The sequence below is a fragment of the Osmerus mordax genome, chromosome 14 (assembly GCF_038355195.1).
Source record: "Osmerus mordax isolate fOsmMor3 chromosome 14, fOsmMor3.pri, whole genome shotgun sequence".
NCBI lineage: Eukaryota > Metazoa > Chordata > Actinopteri > Osmeriformes > Osmeridae > Osmerus > Osmerus mordax.
Window position 1 is genome coordinate 12652994 of NC_090063.1, and position 25312 is coordinate 12678305.

Below are 25312 nucleotides of genomic sequence, written 5' to 3' on the forward strand. Positions count from 1 at the left end.
CGACAACATTGGGGACCGCTAATGTGCGATGGGAGAGGGGGAACAAGGTCGATAGGTGAAAAAGACATTGGAGGGTCGTCCCCATAGTCTCACCTTCATGTGGGACTTGAGATTGTCTTTGCGAGCGCAGCGGAAGGGGCACAGGGGACACTGGTGGCTTTTCAAGCCGGTGTGGATGACCATGTGCCTCTTCCAGTAGCTCTTGCGCTTGATGACCAGTCCGCAGACGGGGCACTGGAACGGCTTGCCGACATCCTCCGGAGAACCTGGGAGGTCAAAGGTCATTCGAGAGTTAAGTTATATAGATGCGTTTCCAAAACGTTGTTTGTTTTTGCTGTGTAGTGATTCGGACACAGCTTGCTTTTGTTCTTTTTTTCCCAAGCGTTTAGTGTTAGGATTGTTTTCATGATGGGTGAGAAACCAGAGTAAGTAGAATTCAAGAACGTTTATTTACATTTTATAAATGTGTTTCCAATATGTAGTGTAAGTGCACTTCGTAATAACTGAACAGCGATGAGTGACAAAACCAGACTGTATATGGCATTGGATGACTAGTTATGGAACTTTTAGAGTCTCTAAAAAAGGTCTGTTATCCTTCAGCCTGGAGCTTTCAGTGAGCTGTCCTTTCTGTCCACCTGAACAAGTTGGAACCACGGTTTACCCTGGATGTATTCAGCAGGAAACAATGAAGACTCCAGGATGTTTTAGAGTCTCCGCCATTGTTGTTGGCTTCATATCCGGCATCCATTACCGTTTAATTGGTCTTATTAGAAAGCGGCAGGATTGCATTACAAATTCTACAGGAGGGGGGGCGTCGGGATGGCTTCATAAGTATTCCAGTCCAGTTCCTTAAAAAACATCTGGTAATCAGTGTTTGGTGAAATTACCGTGCTCAGCCATTCATTGACCCGGGGTGTAAAACCTCGAGACTGCCTATTTGCAACAATAAACCGCCATCTGCGGCCCCTCCTCTCCCCAGCGCCGAGGAGACGGTCGAGGGGAAGGAACGGGAGGAAGGGGGGGGGGGGGGGGGGGGGGCTTTGGTACTGGAGTATGGAGAGAGTGAGGTAAAAAGAGTGGTGGAGGTGTGGAAGGGGAGGAGGGTGATTGGTGGTGGGGTGGGAGTGGGCGGGCTGGTGGGGGGCAGCCGAGCGTTTGGAAATGTACACGCCTGTTTTCCGCCCGATCGAAATGAGTTACTTCAAAAGACAGTGGGTTGTACAAGCTCGGATATGTATGCAAAGTACTGTACAGTATGTCCATCACTAGACGTCAATCTAATGCTGTTTTGCAGAAGAACTGGCGGGCGGACACCAGAAAACAAGACATGACAGTCAATAATCAAGGTCACATTTGTCAGTCTGGCGACCAAACTACTACCTGGGTTTTTTTCTTTTTTTACAGCTGCAGGCGACCTTGACGGGTCTTTGGGTTCCGACAGACCCCCTCCTTAACATGCAGATCACAGAATATTACATCGACTGCCTCTCATCAGTCTGGAGTCAATTTGATCCAGCCATTTTAGATTCGGCAGGGGTTACGACACAGTCCCTCACAAGTGGCCATCCATCTCCCGGGAAACACTCCCACCTCCCTGAAAAAACCTCATTTAAGGTTGGTGTGTGTGTGTGTGTGTCTTTGAAGGTACGAATGCATGTGCGTGTGTATGTATGCATGCATGTCTTTGGGTGTATGTATATATATATATATATATATATGTGTGTGTGTGAGTGTGTCTAGCCGGTGGAAACTGAGAGGCTAGTTGTACTTGGCCAGGAGTGTGCTGTGGTGCAGCTCTGAGCTGCTCCGCTGAAGGCCCCGGGTAGGAGGGGACGCAGCCAGGAGCCAGTCTGTGGAGATGGATATGGACTCCCAGGCTTCCCACTGTGCCGAGCACACACTGACAGCCCCTTTTGGCAGCCAGTACATCCGAGCGCAAACGAGACGGTCTGGGAAGGCAGGCCAGGTCTCGGTCGGAAGCCCCCTGCCGTGCCCACAGACCTTTTCCCAGACGCGGGCCAGCCACGACTGCTCTTTCTCCCTCTCTCTCTCTCTCTCTCTCTTCTCTCGCTTTCTCTCTCTCTCTCCTCTCGCTTTCTCTCTCTCTCTCCTCTCGCTTTCTCTCTCTCTCTCCCCTCGCTTTCTCTCTCTCTCCTCTCGCTTTCTCTCCCTCCCTCTCTTTGTCTTTTGGCATCCTCTTCTCAGCCACTTCAGGGGCTGACAGTGAAACTGAGGCTACACTACAAGCCTGTGTTACTGTGGCAACACCAAAAACAATACGGAACTAGAGGCAAGTCTGCTGTAAAATGCTAGAGTGTTCGCTGACATGACAGTAAGCCAGGTTGTGGTGAAAGCAGTCTCAAAATGCTTAGGCACTCTGAACTCTGGGAAAAGTGAATACATTCATCAGGTGTGGAATGCCCCTGGAGTAACATGTTTGTAGTTAGATTTTTGGTTTGTCTTTTTTCCTGCTGAGATTTAAGCAAACGTTTTGAGGAAAAGTCTTTTCAGATATTTTCAAAATCAGAATGTGCAAGGTCAAGTAGAGAGAAATCATAAAAATAAAAAGGCAGGCAGCTCTTCAGATTTTGTTGCTATTCAGTACATATGTAGAAGGGCCTCCGTTTAATATTGAAACCTTGTTGTAAACCTTGATGGACTTTATTTCTACCTAAAGCGGGGAAATCTGAATAGGCCTAGTATGTCCTCGAAACCTACATGCACAAACAACTTGTAGATACACACCAAAAAATCAAAAACATATTGAGAGGTGGAAGGATAGGTAAACTTTACATTTCACTTCACGAAAGATTATCCATTGAAACTTCAAACGGTGTGAAACGAGCTTTGAGCTACGTTCTCTCTCGTTTGGTGGGTGTGTCAGATGCATTACCCAATCAGCAGTGACGTGTGACTAAACCCCGCCGCATTAAAAAGCTTGTGCGCAGCTGCCATAGATGCAACACTCACATCAACAACAGGTACACAAAACGCACCACCATTTTCCCTCAAAATAAACATTTTCCCACGTTTTGTCCGGGCTGAAAGCGCCCCTGGTTTACCTGCATGGCTGCTGGGCTTGGCTCTGCCCTTGGGGGTGGAGGGCAGCAGGAGGTCCAGCCCCTGGGTGGGTGTGGGCGTCTTCTGCTGGTTCCTGTCCAGCAGGGGCTTGACGTCCTCCTGGAGCACGGCCACCGACAGCGGGGACGACGCCTCCTTCTTGTCGGCGGCCAAGAGGTTCCCCGCCGCCCGAGCCGCCACCTCTTTGAGCAGGGCAGCCGAGGACGTCATGGAGACGAGCGACAGGAAGGAGCTGGCCGAGGGCTGGTGGTCGGAGGCAGCGCCCCCCGCTGACGACACCTGCTGGCTCCGCTCGCTCACCTTCTTGGAGAGCGCGGCGAGGGTGGAGCTGGCGGACTGAGGGCTGAAGGGGGAGGTGAAGGCATCGAAGCGCACCGCGTCTTCCCCCCCGCGGCCCCCGCTGCCAAGGGTCGGCACCGCGGAGGAGGCGGAGGAGGAGGAGGAGGACGACGAGGAGGAGGAGGAGGCCAAGGCGTTCTTGTCCTGGAGCACGGCGTTGGCCGCCGCCTTCAGCTTCTGGATGGCCGAGTCCGGAGAGAGGCTGGAGCCGCTGGCCGAACAACCGGCCAGTGGCCACTTGTCGGCCACGCCCACCCAGACAAAGCCGCTGCCGTTGCTGGTGGCAACCGAGGCAAAGGGGTCCAGGGGCTCCTGCTTCACACCGGCTGATGGTGCCAAGGAGGCGGGCGAGGCGGAGGCAGAGCTGGCGTTGTTGTTGTTGTTGGCCAGTTTCCGGGCAAGAGCACTTAGCTGCTGAGCGTGGTGGGACGAGGGGGAGAGGGTCAGGGGCGGAGCTAGGCCTATGGGCGGAGACTCGCCCCCGCCTCCTCCTCTCACGGCCCGGCCCAGGAGCTCGCCAGCTTCCAGCTTCAGAGAGCCAGCTTCCAGCAGACGCCGCAGGTTGCTACTGAGGGGTTTCCCCAGGGCTTGGGAGGCCGCCTCGCCGTAGAGCGACGACACGACCGACGACAGAGTGTCCTGGGCCGAGAACATGCCGCCGTCCAGCCCCAGCATCTCCAGGGAGGCGCGGTGGACAGGCGTGGGGCAGCCCAGAGAGCTCTCGCCGCCGGAGGTGTCGTGGTCGCCAGAGGCCGCCAAGCCCTGGCGTTCGTCGGGGGAAGAGCCCCTGGGGAGCAGCGCATCGTCCTGCGCATCACCGTAAGACGACTCAGAGCGCGCGTCGGAGGTGTTCCCGAACCAGCTGGCCTCCTCCTCCACGGGACCGCCTTCCAGCCCGCCCTCCTCGACGTTGTCCACATCTGGGAGGGAAGAGAGAGGGGACATTTTACTGAGGAGTAACAACTGAGGAAGAGGTCATCGTTGAAACTGTCTGGATTTCGAACTGCCACGAGAGGCACGTGTCACATGACATCTTTTAGAAGTAACTAGGCTAGATAGGACTAGATCAGACACTGATAATCCCTGGGGAGATCTCTCAATTATGTTTACCAACTGCAGTACACTACAAAGGCACTGGCTTATTATAGCTGCCCAATAGACTTCAGTACCCACAGCAGGAGGGAGACTAACTGTGATGGCAACGAATGAAAAAGTACAAAAATAGTTAAATTCATAGCTTTTCTATTCAAAATCCACAACTTACTCTACGTCAAGACACAACAACGTAGAAAGATTTTTTCATTACCCTTTTTTTATATGTTTTTTTTCCCAGGGTCTAAAGGAGTCGAGAAAAGGGGGTTACCATGGCAACGGGCCCTTCGGGAAGGCTAGACAGCAAAGATTAGGGTAATGGAGGTTACAGAACTGGATTAATATTCATGAGCTTGCGGATACCACCAGGGAGCCAATAAGGATAGGGTTAAGGTCACCGAGGGTCATTAATATACACTTCATGTATCAATATTCATAAGCAAAACATTACAGCTTGCCAGACAAGGGCGAACAAAGAAAAGTGAATATTCCTGATACATATTAACAAACTCCTATAAGAATGTCAGAAAGCAACAAGCCCGGGTGAAAACAAATGTCAAAACACAACAAGATTTTTGTTAAAAATATAAATAACCATGTGCATTAACCGCAAAACTAAAATCTGAGCAAAAAAGGGCACAGAGGCTCTGCCACATGTAAACCTTCCGCAAAGAATTCTACAAAAGATCCATTTGAACCACATCTCTCGCGCTCTCTCTCTAGCCTACCTCTCACTCAGACACACAGACACATATCAAGGCTGTCTTCACCCTGACGACCCTGACTGAAGCCTGCTGGGCTGCTCTGTTTACAGAGGACGGGACAGGAGGTGGGCTGTTGCTGGGGCAACCCCAGCCCTGCGACCTGTCGGGATCATTAGAGTCGACTCACATCTGGTTGACGTCGCTGACCGCTGTCCACAGAACTCACCGTAACTGCGGCCAGCTCGGGACTCCATGCACACACACACACACACACACACACACACACACACACACACACACACACACACACACACACACACACACACACACACACACACACACACACACACACACACACACACACACACACACACACACACACACACACACACACACACACACACACACACACACACACACACACACACACACACACACACACACACACACACACACACACACACACACACACACACACACACACACACACACACACACACACACACACACACTTCATCTTAATCTATCCAACATACACAAGTAGACACTTTGGCCTACACACAAAGGCCAACGGCTGAAAAACAAGAGTGATTCTACAGAACTGCATACATACAGCTTCTCTGCATCCTTACACGTGTGGAAGAGATTTGTTTGAGTGCCTTTACCTATGTGTGTGTGTGTGTGTCTAACCTTTCTCAGGTTAAGCCATAAGAATGTCTATGTGTGTGTGTGTGTGTGTCCTTCTAACAAACAGCTTTTCCGTGCTCCTCAAAGCTTTTAGTCACCTGAGAGGGGGTGACCCTCTTCCATGTGACACTGGGGAAAGCGGTTGGAGCCCTAATGGCTGTAATGTTGTTAGTGTGAAATGGCTAGATTGCTGACCCAAGGTCTCGCCTTCTGAGGATGAACTCTCTGCTTCCTGGGTTCAACGCTAAAGCTCGAGGGAGGCAAAGAGCTACTGTACGGCAGGGGCCAGAGGGGAGGGGGGGGGGGGGGCAAGGGGGAGGGGCAAAACGCTGCTGCTGCTCTTCTGCCCGTTGAGGCCCGACGCTCCTGCGGATTTGCGGGCCATGGGCGGACCACCCGGGGTGATGTTTCCCCAAGGTAGCGGATCAGGCTTGGACTGCAGGGGCTTTTGTCTCTCTCCCCCCCCCCCCCCTCCCCAGCAGCTATGTACTTGTGGGACTTAGTAGCAGCCATAGCTTAAGAAAAACATTCGCCTTGGAGATAAAGGCCTGTGTTTTACATTTCCCTTGTAGCACAGCAGACACACACACACGCACAGCAGACACACACACACACGCACAGAGACAGAGACAGAGACAGAGAGAGAGAGAGAGAGAGAGAGAGAGAGAGAGAGAGAGAAGCTCAAAGAGAGGGGCTCAGAGAGAGAGAAACAGGGAGAACAAGAAAGTGTGTGTGTGTAAAGACAGTGAGAGTGTGTGTGATAGAGGGGGAACGAGCGAGAAAGAGATCTGCCTTAGGCCAGGCCAAACACAGGGCTACTGTGCTGCACCGCTTCCTGGTTCACTTCTGAGGATGTCAACCAGCACAGCACTGCTTCACGTGACTGGGCTCCATCCCTGTTCAGCAACAATAAGGATGGATCAAACCGTGCTAATGGGGCAAGTGTGTGGATACGGATTTTTTGGGAGACAGGAAGCATCATGCCCATCACTGGGAGGGGCTTGGGGAATGTGTGTGTGAGGGGTGGGGGGGATGGGCTCGTTCTACAGGGCTCCACAACGGCGTGTCCATCACAGCGACAGAGACGCGCTGCATGTCAACAACATTCTCCGTTTGTGAACATGGCAGGGTTATTTTGGCTGTGCCTGTGTAACCGGCCCTTTGTCCTAAGGGGGAAGCAGTGTGTGTGTGTGTGTGTGTGTGTGTGTGTGTGTGTGGGGGGGGGGGGGGGGGATTGTCTGTGTGGGATTGTGTCTGTCGCCGGGCCAGACAGAAGTCAAGCAGATTTCTGCCAGCCTTGTCAGACACAATGATCCTTCGCTAGGGGAGAGAGGAGGGGGGAGTGAGGAGGGTTGCGGGGACGACAGGGGGGAGGCGGGGGAGAGAGAGGGGTTGGTCCGCAGGTCACCCACATGACTTGCGTGAGGCTGCCTTCCAACACACACACACACACACACACACACACACAGCAGCTATTCTGTGACTTAGCCGGGCGTAAAAGAATCGGCCTCCCTGACCTCGGGACCTGGCCAGGGTAGGAGGATGGAGGCGAGGGCGGGGCGGAGGAGGAGGGGACACAGGGGGTTAAGAAGAAGGGGAGGCTGCTTCAGCTAAGCAGAGCAGAGGCCATTAGCCGATTAAGGGCGGATGGAGGCATCGATACAGCGCGTCCATGCCAAGAGGGGAGTCACGGCCATAGCTTTAGTGCAACAGAGTGACAGGGAGGAAGGGGGAATGGGACAGAGCGAGAGGGGAGGGAGGGAGAGAGAGAGATAGTGAGAAAGGGGAGGAAGGGAGCGCAGGGAAAAATACCAATAAAAGTTAACCTGCCATTACTGTGGGTACAGAAACAACACAACATGAACTCAGGTGGGGAGCTGGTGACCAGGACGTAGGGGGCTGAGTGTGTGTGTGTGTGTCTGGGGGTGGGAAGGAGGGGATAAGGAGGGTCTGAACTACTAGGGGGGGGGGAGTTTTTTCCCAGAGAAGGCGCCGCGACGGTAATTAAGTGTCCGGCTGCGCCCTACCGGGGGTTGCCACGGCCGCGGGCTATGTTAATGAGCGCGCCCGCCGGTCAGGGCTGCCTTATTAGCGCACGCCGGACAATATGGTGGGAGCGACGCTCCAGCGGAGGCCTCGCGTCCTCGCAAATGACTAACAGCGCTCTCCGAGGAGAAAGGTAATTCTGTTAATTGGGATGTCTTGGATCCAGGATCTCTCTCTCTCTCTCTCTCTCTTATTTTTTTTTCTTTTTTTGGAAGCCTTTCCTTCCCCCTGCCCCTCTCTCCCCATCCATCGCTTTGCTCTGTGCCTCCTCCTCCTCTCTGTTCTTTCCGCTCTCTTTTTTCCATCTGTCGTGGAGGAATACGACTCGAGAAGAACAAGAACAAGAAGAAAGAGAGAGAGACACTCGCAGTCCTCCTTAAACATAACCAGCTGCATGTGACTGGACTGGCGGTCGTAAATTCTGACCCCCTTTGCTTGGCTGTATGGGACATCAATCTGTTAAGTGCATGGTTCGCCTGTCTTATTTTTTGGGATGGAAGAGGGTGAAGAAAAAAAAGAAGAGAAATGGCGCCTGGTTTCACTGTACATCCAAGTGGACTACAGTCACAGTGTGTGCTGTAATGTCTTGGCGATTTGGTCCGTGTTGTGCCTTTATGGATTTCTGCGAGGGTGTGTGGACCTGGTCGATCCTGGTTGTGTCCGAGGCAGGTCTCAGATCAGAGACTGAAAGGGAGACGGGCTGGGAGACGCGGCCCTCGACGCCTCACGCTGATCTGAGCGCGGGGGTGCGTGGGCCTGTTTAAAAAGGGGTCGCAGACCTTTACAGTATAGGAACACTGGGCATTTGCCGGTTTAAAAATATAGCACTTAACTACCACAGAGCTTTTAGCACCCTGCGTTCACACACTAACACAGGCCCCCACTTGAAATCAGTTGGAAACCTTGACCATGGGAAATACGATTACCACAGTTTTTCCAGACCTCCATCGTAGTGCTGGCCTTAATGTTGGCACTTAGAGTGGACACTGTTGAACCCTTTGGGCGCACTTGATATAGACCTGGTTCATCAATCATGGATGTGTCACAAACATGAATATTCCCTGAGGTGGGATCATGCAAATGCACCTCCAGTTCCCCACTGTGGGCAGATCTAGGATCTGTCCACATTCATTAAGCCACTTTAGATAACACCATCAAACTGACCCCATACCTGCATCTACTCTACCGTACTCTACTCTACTCGCATCACTCCAGGTGATACACTGACCACTGGCATCGCCACTTAGCCCCACCACCAGCCAAACCTACTATGGCATAGATAGATAACCTACAGGCCAAGCTGGCAAGGAGGCTTTTCCCCTCCCCCATCTGTCTTACACAGGCGGCTGTAGCGAGACCACACTCAGCAAGGACCAGGGTAGGATACAGAGGCAGGGAGGGCAGCTATTTATATAAACACATATGCATAAGTATATATGCATAAGTATATATGCATAACGGGCAGTTGTGTCTTAGCGAGGCGAAGGCCCAGCGCATGATATTACCATCAGCGTATTTTGGGCCCTGGCCCGCCAAGGGGGTTTGTGGGTACGTAGTAGTCAGGCGGCGTGCCAGAGGTGAGGCAGGATGGAGAAGTGTTCTTGGAAGAGAATGAGACGGCCCGGGGCCCCGGGACCTCCGCTGAAATTCCTCATCGCAGATGGAGCGCCCTGACTCACCCTTGGTTTATTTTTCCCTTCCATTTATAGCATTTTACGTAAAAAAACTAGGAAAAAAAAAAGAAGCTAAATAAAAGAAGAGACCGTGGCCGTAATCTCTGATGTGTCATCAGAGCTACGTGGTGAGAGGGAGCCAGGAACCTAAACGCTGTTTGGAGACCCGCTGAAGACACGGTCAACACACACACACTCATGGCTGCGATTGTCATTAGTCTAAAGCGTACTCCGAATTTACGATTTGGAGTTTGGGTTCAACATCTCCAAGGTGAAGAACAATAAACAGGAACCGAGAGAGAGCCAATGAGAGAGCTTGGGCTACTGGATAGATCTCCAATGATATTTTACATCTTCCGTCAGAATGAGAAAGTCTGTCTGACGAAAAAGAAAAGGAAAACGCCTTATCTTTGTGGTGGCGAAGAGTAATGGGTCAATTAAATGCTATAGAAAATACTGAGAGAGAATAATAAGTGAAAGAATATCATCATACCTCAACCAAAGCAATTTTCTTGTGTCTAAAACTATTCCGCCAGCCATGCCTCTGAATTCTGTTCTGACAAGGTTGGCAGACAATTAAGACTTACTAATGAACTTACTAATGCCTTTATTACAGTCATGTCCCTGCAAAAAAAAAAAAAAAAGATGTAAATAAAGAGTTTCCTGAGCATCTTCCATTGGCCACCCAGTCCATGTAGTCCACTGCCCCACCATCTACTAACACACACACACTGATCTGTTCTGTAGGTAGCCACGATTAGCTGTGAGCCCCTAACAAGGCCACGGTACAGTCGGCCCCTAACGAAGCCACGGTAAAGCCGGCATGAATACCAAGGAGCTGGCAGCTGAGCAGACACCTCAGGGTGGGCTTGTGGAGGTGTGGTGACGTAAACGTCACCCATGTCCCCAGCATCTGGATAGATGAGAAGGCTGCCCACTCACAAGGGAGGGAGGCAGAGGGAAGTGTGTGTGTGTGTGTGTGTGTGTGCGCGTGTGTAAGAGTATCTGTAGTACAGAAAGCGGTGTGGGTCCTACTGTATGAGACAAGGAGCGGTCCAGCCACAGTAAATCACCCTCACCCTGTACGACTGGCAGAGGGACACACACTGACACACTAGACAAGCCAGTCACCCATGGAGAGAGAGGCACGGGGGAGGTGTGTGTGTGTGTGTGTGTGTGTGGAGGGAGCAAGGGAAGGGAAAAGAGGAGGTACGGGAGCAGACAGTGAAATGGAGAGAGTGTGTATATAAGTGGGAGTGTGAGAGAGGACGAACAGTGAAATAGAGTGTGAGAGACTCTGCGAGAATTTGCGTGTGTGTCAGAGAGAGAGCGAGCAGGGAAGAGCTACAGAGAGAGGGAGAAAAAAAAGATGGCTTTTTTTAACAGTGGGTATTGGATCGACAGCAGTTTGGCAGAGGTGCCCAAGGCAATGCCTGCTTGGATTGGAGCTTGTCACTCAGGAAAGGGACACTAATCAGGATCGGTCCTGGTCCCTTTCCATAGAGGGAGGGGTGGGGTGGGGGGGGGGGGGGGGGGGGGGGTGGCAGCTATTATAGAAAGAATATGAGAGAGAAAGCGAGAGAGAGAGAGAGAGGGAGAGAATATGAGAGAGAGAGAGAAATAGTCACAGCGGCACAGCAGGAAATGCTAACCTCATTTACATGCTGGTCCAGGAGGACAGGGGTGTGGGGGTAGAAAAGAGCTCTCCGTTTCCAATCTCCATGTTAAATGTTGGCCAGGGCAGCCGCTGGGAAGGAGAGGCATTGTTCATCTGCCCCTCTTCTGCACCAGTACCGCCCCCCTCCGCTCTCATACACACACACCTCACCTCCTCCCTCAAGGTAAAAGGGAACACGCTCCTCAGACGAGGATTCGTTTCAGACCCGACCCGTGACTCCAGACTGCATGGATCAGAGGGACAGACGGGCAGGAAGGGGAGAGGGGTGGGGGGAGGGGGAGACGTATGGGCTTGTTTTCCCAGTGTGGTACAGCCCTGTGCATCGCCCTCTTCTCTGTTCTATCAAAACCAGGCTGTGATCCGGAGCTGGTGCGCTGAAAGCCGCCCCTCAACCCCCCCCCCCCCCCCCCGAGTCGGCTCGGTGGCATAATGATTGCTATGACAACCATCACTTAAAGCCACGGGTGGGTGGAGAGGTGTCTGTCAGACTGACCGGCTGTGCTCAGGAAGACCTCATCACCGGTTGCCAGGTTGGTTCAGGTCAAACCCCCTGCGATGGGAGGAGGGAGACAACGGCTACATGCAAAATCACCAAAACGCTTCCAGAGGAATAAACGAGCCGACCCAATCTAAATAGAGTGAGCGTTTGATGAGAGATGGAGGAAGAGAGAAATGGACAGCGAGGAAGAGGAGAGGGAGGGATGACTGCCCCTGGCCGGCAAACAAGCGCCGCGTCTGACTGTGCGTGCCAAATGAGGTTTTTAAACGGTTTTTCAGGGAGGATTTGCGCTAATCTAGAAAACCTTCTGGAGGAAGTGCAAATACATCTGCCACTGACCACTCCCCCGTGGTGTGTGTGTGTGTGTGGGGGGGGATTAATATAGCATGCCAATCGGAACCAACATGGCCCCTCCATTCAGAACACAGCTCGGGTAAGACAGACAGCCAATCACTACCTTCCCACTCCCATTCTGTCCAGTATCAAACAAGCTAGCTTTGACATTAGAGGCAACTTTGCTGAAGGCTCTTTTGAAGCCACCTTTTACATGAAATGCCTTCTTCCAGTCTGGCTTTCCGTGGGGCAGCTCTTGAGGACACAATGTCCAGCCATGCTCTAATCCCATTATGGCCACCAGGACAAACCCCAATGACCCAACGCCCTTGTTTGGGCTACAGGAGCCCCCCACCAACTTTTTCCCCTCCAGAATAAAAGTCTATACTTGTGGATGCTCCAAAATCATCTGCATGGTTTGCGATGGTGAGGTGTTTGTCCTGTAGTCTACCGGTAGAATTAATATCCTTCACTTACCTGTTTTTTCGTTATTTTTTCCCCCCTTTTACACATCGTAAATAACCTTACACTCTGCGCTGACAATGGCTTTCAAGAAGATGACTTCACGTCAGTGGTTTTAACTTCTCCCAGAGATTTTTGTCAAGCAGCCAAACGCTTCCTCCCTCGGTCTCGGTCCCTCTCTCACTCGCTTTAGGGATGATATATTGTTTCCCTTGAGAGCTGTCAATACCTTAAGGTCCCACTATTCTGTCTGAGCACCCCCCCTCCCCCCCACACACACACACACACAAACACACCTCCTTCCTAGCACTTTTAATCTCCCATCCCCTGCGCTATAAAACAGTCCTTGTGTCATTCAAGAAAAGAAAAAGCAAACAGAGGGCAGACACACAGCTGCTGGTCAGGACCAAGCCAAACACGCTCCCCAATGCTCTGCTCTCGTCCGTCTCTCCGGGCAATGTGGAAACCAGCACACCAATAGAGAGGCGAGCAGTTTGCCCGGCTAGCGTGCTAAAGGCTAACGAGAGCCAGGCAGTGTGGATGAGCTTGTGTGTTTGTGTGTGTGCGTGATAAGAACGCATGTGTGTACTGGGGCCGTGCCTGCCCTCTTCCACCCACACAGGAAGTGAGGTCATCTCCAAGCACTGCGCCGTGCAGAGTGCAGTTGGCGAGGGTGACAAAGATCTGCGTGTTGGCTGCAAGCCATTTCAAGCCCCCACTCCCGTGGTAACATACATTATGACGATAGGGCTACATTCTTTTAGCATTTAGCTTAAACCACGAGCTTCAGGGACTGGCGCTAGTGGGCCGTATGGATGAAACCAGAACCAGGAGGTGATCTACAGAGTTGGCAAGGTCATTCAAATGAGACAACTGACTCAGACAAGGAAAAAGAAAGTGTGTATGCTAACCTAGGCAAAAAATTCTAATCCGGGCCTGATTTCATGCACCAGTTAGACATGTTCCACGTGCTCTGAAATTTCACCAGCCTATGGGCCACAGGAACTTTCTTCTCAGAGACAATTGAAGGAAAGCTTTCATTCTTTGCTATGTAATTTCTCTGTAATTGCCATCTCTTTTTTAAGTAGTGAAATATAAGAGAGAGAGAGAGACAGAGACAGAGAGACAGAGTCAGAGAGAGAGAGAGAGAAAAAGAGAGAGAGAAAAAGAAAGAAAGAAAGGGAGTGAGACCCAACAATAAATCACATCCCTGTTTAAAAGCGTTCGTCTGGCACTACTGGCCGACTCCAGCTTCCCAGCCCTCCACCTCCTCAACTCTCCCTCCTCAACTCTCCCTCGCTCTTTCTCTCCCTCGCTCTTTCTCTCCCTCACTCTTTCTCTCTACATCCCTCAATCCCTCACGCCTGTTAAAGGCCTGTCCTGCAGGGTCTGGATGCACTTGTGTGGTACAACAGAGAAAAGCGCCCAGAGCTCTTAACAGCCTTCCCCTCCTCTTCTTTCCCCTCCCTCCCTCCATCTCCAACACCACCAGCTCTCTCCCTCTCTCTCGCCGTCTTTCCCAGCTGCACCGACGAGCTGTTCCTTATGAACTGCTGCCAGCTGAAAGCCCTGCTACTCCTGTGAGATTGCTATTACTCCGTGCAAGGGGGTAGGGTGTGTGGGGGGGTGGAGATCGCTATAGCCAAAGGGCTGCTCTCCGTGCTGTAGATCTCCATGTTGTGACTTGTCAACATGGGGAAAAATCGTTACCGAAGGCTGAGGACCGTCCATTCCGCCCTGAGATAGATGTGGAAGGAGGGTGAGGCAGGGGGGTTGAAACCTGGGCAAGTGGTGTAAAAGAGTGGGTTCTGTTTTGGTTTTTGGCATTTCTGGACCTCCAGTGGTGGATGATTTCGGTCAACCTGGGTTAATTGGGTCATCGTGAATTACAGCAAGGATGTTTTCTACTGGCCAACAGGGTGAGCGCATTGTAAACACTAGGGAGGGAAGAAGCACATTCTGTTCTTTGTCAAGACAACCTCTCAAATTAAGTGAATAAGCATTACTGTAGGCATCACAAAATAATTAGCTCAGGAGATTTACATACGCGTTTGCGGGTTCTACTCGTTGGCGCAAGCAAATCCGAGCTCAAATTACCTGCTTTATCGACTTCGATGAATTTGAGGCTGGAGGGAAGTGTGCCCAAACCTGAGCTAATTATTCTCACGCACAAACACACGCTAACAAACAACCGCCACAATTATTCTCAAGCGTCAACTGTCACCCCTCTAAATAAATAAATAACCACATAAACCTCAAAAACAAATGCTCAGACAACAATTGGAAACTTGACAACACCTGCAGGACTCGCCCACCCGTTTGCAGTGGCGAGTGCCGGGCAAGCTACAAGCTCGATGGGGACCCGGCCCGATAGCTTTCAACTTTCTTTTATTGACAACAAAATGCATGTATTTACAGAGGGAGAGGAGAAGAGCTGGGGCTCTGGCTGGTTGTGCCTGCTGAGAAGAGGCAGCCACTGAGCACAGGTCTCTGTCGGTCCTGCGACGCGCCAAGCAAAAAGGACAATCCGCCACCTCTCTCCTGGCCTTTAATTCTTTTCTAAGTGAATGCCTGTGTATAATTATTCGCTTGGGCTACGTTGGGGCCAGCACTGGGAGAGAGCTTGAGCCCCATCAAACTGGGGGGGGGGGGGGGGGCAGGTGGGGGGAGGGGGAGCAATGGCTGCGGTGTTGGTGGTGGGTGGGGGGATTCTTGGCTGAAATTCCCCACAAATTTGATGCCAAGAACGAAATGGAAACCTCCCCTCGTTTTCCTTTCCCCTTAATCCAATGTTTTCAAGCCCTGGCCCTGCCAAGGTCATTATAATCATAGCGAGTGGAAAGGAGCCAGTGACCTGCCATTACGCTAAGGTACGAAGCCACCCAGACGCAGCCTGGCCATTGGCCGGTAAGGAGGAGCACGGGGCTCAAATCAAATCCCTCCATTTCAAATGCAGATAACCTGAGAAACCGGAGAGGGAGGGGAGAGGAAGGGAGAAAATGTCTACCCTCTCCCTGCCCTCGAGGTTTTGCCCTTCATGATATGGTCTCGCTCTCGCACTCCCTTTCTTTCTCCCTCCCTCTCTTGCATGTATTTATAGGTTACCATTTCTGTTCTATGAATTAGGCCAAGGTGTATCTGAGTGGGTGAGGAGGAAGTGACCATCACTTGAAAAAGCTTTCAGTGGAATTAGGAGACATAATTATGACCTGTGATTATCATAGATGATTCATCTGTTGCTATTTTTTGTTTGTTTTATTAATAAAAGGCTTTCCTGAAAATGTGGACTTTTATTCAAGTTTGGCAACCTGAAAAGCTGTACACCCAAGCCTTGGCTTATAGGCAGATACGTTTTAGAGTGTGTATTTACAGTAAGTAATAGGCCAATAGAATTACACAAACAATCACGCACCCACCAAGGTCATAAAGAATGGCAGTTTTCATCGTGGCACCAAAGGTCATGTTTACTTGTCAAAGTGAGAGCGCTGTACTGTACTGTGACCTCCACTGGCAGCTTGTGTTGACGTGTGTGTGTGTGTGTGTGCGGGCACGCATGTGTGTTGTCCTCCTCTCAGATGCCATGCGACAGAGTCGACGCAGCTTGACGCCATGCTCCCAGAGTACGCAGCCCAAATAACTATGTGGGTCTGGGGCTAAGACGAAGCACCTTTGGCTCAAACGCCCAGCGTTTCAGTCGGCCCCCCCTTCACTGCAGGCGGGCCCCGATGAAGAGATTTGCCGTTCCAATACCGTGCCTGCCGCCTGGCGCACGACCAATAGGTGTTGTTGTCAGAATAATGAAAGCAAACAGGACTGACAGCCAATGAGCTGAGGTGACACTTCCATTCCAGAGTGGGAGGATCCGAAAGGGGAAGGGAAAAAAGGAAAGAGAAGCAGAGAGAATCCTCTGACAAATGCATTGTGTTGTGACAAGTCTGGGATAGAGGAGTGGGGGACGGGGTATTTGGCACACCTTCCGAAATAAAAGGCTTCTTCTGCCGCACACTATAAGAGGTGCAGCCGAATGGATTAGCACCATGTCTAACTAACAAAGTAGAACACACTTCTCACTGTTCGTTTACACCGTAAATGTGTTCTATTTGATCATGTTCAGAAAACATTTCCATATCCTATCTAATATTTAAGCTAATATAATTCTGCGTGTGTGTGCGTGTCAATATGGAGCATGACCCCGTGCCATGCCGTCCAATCCAGTGGCGTACATTCTCCGTCACTAACATGAGAGTGTGGGCTTACTGTCCAAATATCTCTCTCTCTCTCCTCCTCCTCGGTGCTCTCTCACTCAGCCTCCACCTCCACGCCTCCCAGCCAACCGCTGCAATTTCCCCAAGTTCAACTCTGGGTCACCTGACACCTGAGCGCCATATTGGTGGATGATGATGAAAAGCAAACTTATTTTTGGATGTTTTGAGATGCTGGGGTTATGTGTATGTTTGTGGGTCTGTATTATTTGTGCTGGGAAGACATAGGATAGTTATTGGCTACTGATGTTAACTTAGAGCTGATAACTGCATTTTAATTAAATAAAATAAGCTATTGAGCTTTGCAAAATGTCCTTTAGAGGGTATGCTGAACAGTTGGCATTGTTTGACATTTGAGAGATGAAGATGACACCCTGTCATTAAGGTAAATTCATTAAAACATCGTTGATTTATGGGATTAATCACTCAATTATTCATTGCATTTGCATACCAAATATGACTCATTAAGTGGTGTTCTTATGCATGTCTTCAGAGCAAAGCACTTCAATGGCAACATTGCCTCACTTGGCCAATTCCTTAGATCAGTCTGCCTGTTAGTAATCCTCTAGCGGACAGAGTGTGTAATTGCAGCTTTTCATTAGCCAGTGGACTGATAAAAGCACAATCTTAACACCAAAGCAACGGAGGGTCAAAAAAACAAAAATGTATTCGATTAAAGTCAAAGATACATTTCATTCCTTGTTTAGACATTTGGTTGCGTTGACACGTCTCGCGACAAAGAAATTGGAATAGGCTCTAGCAATTTACCGTCTCTACCCGCGGTATTGATCGTAGTCTGTCTGCAATGAATGGCTGCAAAGGGAAGGAAAAAACCCTGAACTTCAGGTGACCGACCATGGCTTTGACATAGCCCCGCATGCAGACAACCCTCGTAACAGGGAGGGGTGGTAGAAGAATACCTCTGCTTAAATATTCTCACCATACTTTCAAAGAACTCGACGTACAACAGCGCGAGAAGTCTGCGAGCGACACACACAAACGTTATGAGCCGCGGTAAAGAAAGTTAGACATTTATATTACCAATAAATTTGAAGTTACCGATCTTTGCTAAATCGCGCTATTGCTAGGAACAGTAGGGCATGGTAGCCTGAGTCTGGCTTGTCTGATCCGACTGACCCTTCATTTTATTGCGGCCAGATTCTCAGATCCTCCCCTTTCTCCCCCGAAAGAGAGTAGCTCGCACGGACAGATAAACCAAAACGCTCGGCCATAATAGCACATACAACCGATACACAAGCTAACTGACCGCAACCTTTAGGGGAACGGGACCTTTATCGATTATACTCTAATAAAGCCACGTACCGCTTTTCACTCGCTGGCTAGCTAACGTTACTCATCGCCAACAACATGGCTGCCTTGCTCAGACCTAAAAAAGGAGAAATAACCTACGCCGTGTCTTTGTCTGTTTCACCTCTTTAACCCTAAACTACTGCGCAAAACACACGGAGAGCCATTAAAATAGCAGAAATACAGCAAACGACTTACGTGAAGGCAGGCGCTTGGGTTGCTCCTGCTTCCTCCTTGGCATTTTCCCCCTTTATATCACATTCTCCTCGTTGTTTTAGGGATAAGAAGAAAAAAGGTTTTTTCCCATTGAGATTGTAGGCGCGAGTGATGGCAGGGACTTGGTCGTGCACCTGGCTTGTCCTCGGTTTAAAGTGTATTGTTGGGAATGGGAACACAGGCGGAGGAGGTGCTGTTGTTGTTGCCGTGTCTTGACTATGGCTGCTCTCGGTGTAAGTGTGTGTCTCCGAGCCCCTAACTAACACTAATGCAGGGATCAAAGGGCAGCAACAGCAGAGCAGACACACACACTCGCACACACACACTCTCGTGCACACTCTACACACTCGCGCACAGACACACACTCTCTCTCTTTCTATCTCTCTCTCTCTCTCTCTCTCTCTCTTTCTTTTTCTCTCTCTCAGAGGAGCTCGCCCGCGAGAGCAGCGTAGAATCGCACAAGGTGCCCCTAAGCTTCCAGGCTGTATTGCTGTCCAGCAAACATAAAACATATTTGAAAACAAGAAAGTAAATATGAATCTGGGTGTAGTTTATTTTCAATTGGTATTTTGCTACGTATTGTAATTTTTTTACGATCATATTTCTCGTTCAGATTTAACAATAAATCGAATGCATAAAAAATGAAATTGTAATGAGATTGATAATTAATTTTGTGTTAAATTTCGATGTCTTGAATCTCAATTTTTGCAGTTCCAACAATCGTACTTTATAAGTGACAATAATACAATTATATAATAATTATAATGATAATTCTTTGCTTTGCATTTTGTAGCATTCCTTTACTATTTTAAGTTTACACAGATATCATTTCATGGTTTCCATATTCATTACTGGGTCCAGTTACGTCTAATCTTCTTCATGGAGAAATTATAAAATGTTTTGAAAGCAACTATTAATGAGTCAGACTGATACTCTAACGCATCACTATTTCATAGTTATTAGGCTACTTGATTTATGACTTGTAATAACTCACAGATCAACTACTGGGGTGTGTTCACCCAGGAACATTACCAGCCTTACAATGTACAGACAATAAGAACCTTGCACAGCTAACAAATTAGCATCAACACATTTCATGTAATTTGCTTGTAAATAAAGCTTTGTTGATTATGGTTCTCTTGTTGCATTTGGGCTGACCCCTGCCACACACACACACACACACACACACACACACACACACACACACGCACACACAGAGAGAGAGACACTTGCACGACAGACGTCATGTACATGTACAAACACAACTCAAAACACACTTTACAGCTCAAAACGAATACACTTTGTACCCACATAAGGTCATAAGTATGTGATGCCACAAGAGTGGGATCCTGAATTGGCACCAGAGTGGCGTTTTCCTCTCCTCTCTCAGCTAGGCGTTTGGGCTTTTTCACATCGCAGCCTGTGTTTCACTCCCTGCTGTACTCCTCCAGGCTCTGTGCTCTTGGCCCGGCGCATACTTTCACACCTCGGACGTGTGTGAGGAGAGCTGTGTCTTCATCCCTCCATCCCTCCCTCTGTCCTCCTCCTGCCATCTCTGCCACCCACCCACCCCGACGGAGGCGCAGGAGGCTCGTTACCGTGGCAATTAGCAAAAGCCCAAATTAGCCCTCTTGGCTGTCCACAGGTGACAAAGACTGTGCTTTGCATCCTGCTAATTAGGACACAGAACAACATGATTAGAATCCACAGTGGTTGACAGGAAGTCCAAAGAGAGGCTGGACAATCTCAAGCTATGTGATGGATGCCTAGAAGCCTGTTAGTGTATAAAGGATCATTTACTCAAGTCACATGGACGTCTCAGGAATTAGCTTTGAACAATTGTCATGACAAAAAGGAGCAGACATTTTTTAAATCATCAAAACACATATTCGGGTGGTGTGTGTGTGTATTCATGTTCTCTGTCTATGTTAAAGAACAACATCTGAAATCACAGTGAAAAATATCTTCTTTTTATTATATCAAATTTTTTTTTTACCTCTGTCACAGTTGTATTTAATCATAACCATTAGGGGGGTTGACACAGGTGAATGTGCGAGTGTGTGTGTGTGGACAGCTGTGTAGTCCAACTTACGACCACCTGCAGCTGAGCTCTCCATTGAGGTGAGCAGGTGCAGAGTTGACAGCCAAAGTACAAGTTCCCTCCTCACTCCATCGACTTTCCACACAGTCAAAAACATCCTTTTTGTATCGATAGTACAGTCAATGCAATAGTTACCTTTACTATTACTATTACCAGTACTTTAATAACTTCCCCCTCAAACAAAAAGTTTTGTTTGGTAATCTGTTTCGGGATAAAACATTCTAAGGACAACTATATACATCAAGTCACTTCCTAATTACTAAGATGTTTTACATTTCTCTCGATAGTTAAATGTGTAGTTTGTATGGATGCATGAGTCTATGTGTTGTTTTTGTTCAACTTGAGTTTAGTCACCATAGGAAGACAGGTCACTGGGCCTGTTCCATGACCCCTGCCATGCCAGGCTGATGAAGTAATGCTGGCAACAGGACAATCCGCTGATAGTAGCCATGGTAACGCCAGTATGACCTCACTTGGGGTCACACCTAAAGGTCGTTGCTCTGACACCGGCCCTGTGTTCAAGCTATTGCCAGGGTCTCAAATGTCGACATGCTAGAAAAGCACACAGTGTCCCCTCAGAAAAGCAACTGAGATAAATTACAAACAAACAGTTTATCCGTATAATATTACTTGCATCTGAAGATCTATTGGTAGTCAGAATTATTCATGGTCAGTATTATCATGAAATATGCATACATACATTACATTTGAACAAGAAATCAAAACATAAACCTTGATTGGGGGTCTTTGCATTACGACCAAATCAATTTCCGATTTAAATTGGATATTAAAAAATCAGCAGGATTTGTTTGGACTAGATGCCCCCCTCCCCGCCTTTCCTGCCTCATAACTGCACTGTTCCATTGCTTTAAAAACAGCTCATTTTGTGTGTTGGCATTATTACTACTTATTAAAATGGTTCCCCACAGCGGTGCGCAGCGGTTAGTGAGGTGCTAAATGAATTTCAGGTGCTTTGGCACGAGGAGACGGAGAAGACAGGAGAGGAGAGAGGAGGTGTCTGCCTCAGGGCCCAGTTTTCTTCTCATTTCTCTCTCTTTCTCTCTCCGTCTCTCTCTCTCTTTTTTGCTTTGCAGCAGGGTCTTCCTTGCCTCTCATGTCCCGCGTGGGCTATGCTAGGCTAACGCTAGGCCAGGCTACTCTGATGTCGCCCTGGGGTAAACGGAAACATCTGTCCCCTGCCTAGCCGGCGCTGTCGAAGGGTGATAAATTCTGTGGGTGGCTGGTGCCAGGGTTGTCCGGCATGCCACCTGTCCCCCCGTTCCTCCTACCCTACCCTACCCCCCCAGCCCCTGCCGCCCACTGCTTCTCTTACATTGACAAAAACACATACATGCATGTGCACACTACATACTCACACACAAACCTTCAGACTCTCTCTTGCTGTATCTCTCGCTCTCATACCCTATTCACACAAAAACCTGCCAGTTCTCCATTTTTACTTCTTCGTTCACACTTTATAGCCTAACAATTATCCTTAACACATGAAGTTATTTAAAATTGTATTACAATTTGTAAAGGAACATTGTGGCCATACCAAAAAGCCTGACATAAAGCTAGACAAACACAACACCGTTATTGAAGATTTTCATCTTTAATAAAGGTGCTTGGAGGTCAGTGCAGAGACTCAACTTTCCTCAGTTGGTCTTGTCTCACATACCCCCACGTTCGCAATTCTTGTTCCTAAGCTGAGCACTTTGTTATCCTGGTTGAATCAACCTCTTGACCTGTTTCACCAGTGGACTCACTCACACAAACGGCTCCCGTGCCACCTGCTTGTGTTTTTTGGACTTGGGAGAAAGGGGTATCTCACACACAGACACACACATATAAACACACAAACACAGCAAAGTCACATAATACACACTCTGAAACATGTACACACACCTCCACTCTGTACCCTGATGGTCTGCCTGTGGCCTGACAGTGTGACAGAAGCAGGTGTCTCGCCTTGCCCTCTGGCCTTCTTCTCTCTCCGCTCTGCTAGGGACATTTGGACAGAGAGAGAGGAACCTCTGTCTCTTCCCTGTCCTCTCCTGGGTAAATATCCCAAAGGAAAAGGCCTGGACTGTATACACGTGTGTGTCACTGAAGGAAGTCATGACCCGTCTTGCTAGACTATATGTATTGTATGGAGGTTGTTCAGTCCTTTATGTCCTTGAGGACTCAAACAAACACTTCTCGGTTTATATTTAAAGCTAGGGCAGCAGATGAAAGACATATGTTGACCTGATACAACACACAGCCAGCAGTATCCCTGACAACCTTCACAACACTAGAATAGGCAGTAGTAATACTGAAACATACAGTGCACTGTACTTAGTTTGCATTTATCTTCTCTGTCTCTCTATATCGCTCTCTATATCGCTCTCTATTTCGCTCTCTCTCGCTCTCTCTCTCTCTCTCTCTCTCTCTCTCTCTCTCTCTCTCTCTCTCTCTCTCTCTCTCTCTCTCTCTATTTCTCTCTCTCTATTTCTCTCTCTCTCTATTTCTCCCTCCCTCCCTCCCTCCCTCCCTCCCTCCCTCCCTCCCTCCCTCCCTCCCTCCCTCCCTCCCTCCCTCCCTCCCTCCCTCCCTCCCTCCCTCCCTCCCTCCCTCCCTCCCTCCCTCTATCTCTTCTTCTCCCTGTCAGTGTGACAGAAGCAGGTGGCTCACTTCCTGCCCTTTGACCTTCAACATTTCCCCTGTAGCATAGTGTACACACACACACACACACACACACACACAGAGGAGGAGTCTAGGTTGCTCCTAGTGAACTGGGGGAGAGGTCTCTTAAAATCCTGTGGGACAAAAGAAGGGTCCTCCAACTCAGGGAAAATAGTTGTTTTCAGCCCACATTGCCAATTCTGTCTAATCAAACTGCCATCCTCAGATGGCCTGAAACAATCCCTAGATCTGGATCCTAGTGCTTCATTGTTGTGGTCAGCTGAATGGACCATTTTAAACCAATATTTAATCGCATAACTGATATAAATGGCGCATGGGGAAACCAAATTTGAAAACTTCTAGCAAGATGATTGTGAATTCCTGTTCAGAAACTCCACCCTTTCCATGAAAAAACAATGCAGAATAGCTTTATTATGCCATTGAGTTGATTCAGTTTGATGTCTTGTAATTTTCCCTATTCAGGGCAGTTTATTCATCTTAATGGTCAAGGACTTCCTTCCCATCAATATATACGAGCAAACCACAGATTGTTTTGGCTGTGGCCATACACAGTCCTCACATCGGCTGCCTCTCTGTCTTTCTTTACTTGAATAGCTTATATAAATTGATAATGATTATTATGAATAGGTATTATTAAGTACTATGTGTACATTTATTTTGTATTACTGTTTTTATATTATAGGCACTACTACAAATACCTTTATAGTGTATACTTTTATAATAGTTATTTATTTGTTTTACATTGATACTTTCTGATCTACATTTAGTCTGGGGCCCCTGTGCCACCTTTATTTCACGTTGGCATCAATAAAGTTCAATCTAATTATTCGAGTAAATTGTTTCTAGTGCACATGAAGCATTAGGACCAGCTAGAACAGTGATTTAGGACAGGAATCCTTCCAACACCCTTTTATGAAGAGTGTGTGTCTGTGTACTGTGTGTGTGTGTGTGTGTGCGTGTGTCTTCTGTGTGTACTGTGTGTGTGTGCTTGTCTGCTGTGTCTACGTGTGAGTGTGCTTCTGTACGTTGGGTGTGTGTGTGCATAATAAAGAGAGAGAATGACGATTGTGTACTTGTACAATGAGCATGTAAGTTATGAATGTGTGCGCAGTGCACATGTGTGTGTGAGGCAAACGAGAGACAGAAATAGAGACAACATGAGACTGTGTTTATGTTGTATGTGTATAGTTGTTTGCCTGTGTATGTCAGAGGGGAGCCTGCTGATTAATGTCACCTCATTCTGTAAATGGAGCGTGGTGAACGTGTTCTGATATCTCCACGGCTCCTCTCAGCGCCAGCCTGATTTTATTGCCATGCTCTAATAGGATATTGCCGCTGTCGCAATTTAGATTAAGTTCCATATCGTTGCTGTTGAACTGAGAGGTATGTGCATGAGAGAGGCAGAAAAAGGACAGAGTGATCGTGTGTGTGTGCGCGTGAGTTTGGATTACGGTTGCATCATTTTATATCATATCCCATGTGACCCCACCGTTCAGTTTTGCTAATGCTGTCGTTTTACAGTGCACATACACAGGTGTGTTATTCTCTCTGCATCGACTGTGTGTTTGGGAGAGAAAGCTGCCCCTTGTGTGAACCTTTGTGTATTTAAAAGCATTTCAGTTTCTCTATCTAGAAAGCAAATCTATCCAGCACATCAAGCCAACAAATTGCCAATACACAACATAGCTTTTTTAAATTCTGAACAGCATTCATTTGACTACAAGTCTATCCCGGTTGACCTTCTACTGCCAAGCACACACACACACACACACACACACACACACACACACACACAGGTAACAAAATCCTAGCAGTGCAGCGAGACGGGGGGGGGAGTGGCGTGCCTTTGTGAGAGCATGTTTTTGTCTGTGAGGAACATGCTGGCTGTATGCAGAGGAGCCTGCCCTTGGTCTGTACTCCTTTGTTTCCACCCTGCCTCCCCAAGCCCCTCCCCTCTCCCCCGCCAGCCCTCCAATGGGAGAGTCTTCAGGTGCTGACCTTATCGGGTGGAGGTCAACGTCAGGTCAGGGATCCGTTGCTAGGCGACCATCAGATAACCGGCAGTGGTAGGCGTGCGGCTGGGCTCCGTCGTTCACTGCTTGTCATGTAATCTCATTCATTTGCAGACAATTGCATGGACGTCAGA

The 25312-nt window shown here is 48.9% G+C and overlaps 1 protein-coding gene across 1 annotated transcript in view; it reads right to left on the minus strand.

The window, feature by feature from the left end:
• znf827 (zinc finger protein 827) overlaps nucleotides 1-18705 on the minus strand; it is a 52022-nt gene extending 33317 nt beyond the window's left edge. Inside the window, exons 1-3 of the mRNA XM_067250593.1 lie at nucleotides 18363-18705; nucleotides 3063-4340; nucleotides 94-266 (exon numbers count right to left, since the gene is read on the minus strand). Of these exons, the coding sequence (XP_067106694.1) occupies nucleotides 94-266; nucleotides 3063-4340; nucleotides 18363-18405 (1494 nt within the window). The 5' untranslated portion in view covers nucleotides 18406-18705. The remainder of the gene's footprint in view (nucleotides 1-93; nucleotides 267-3062; nucleotides 4341-18362) is intronic.
• Nucleotides 18706-25312: the final 6607 nt, after the last annotated feature.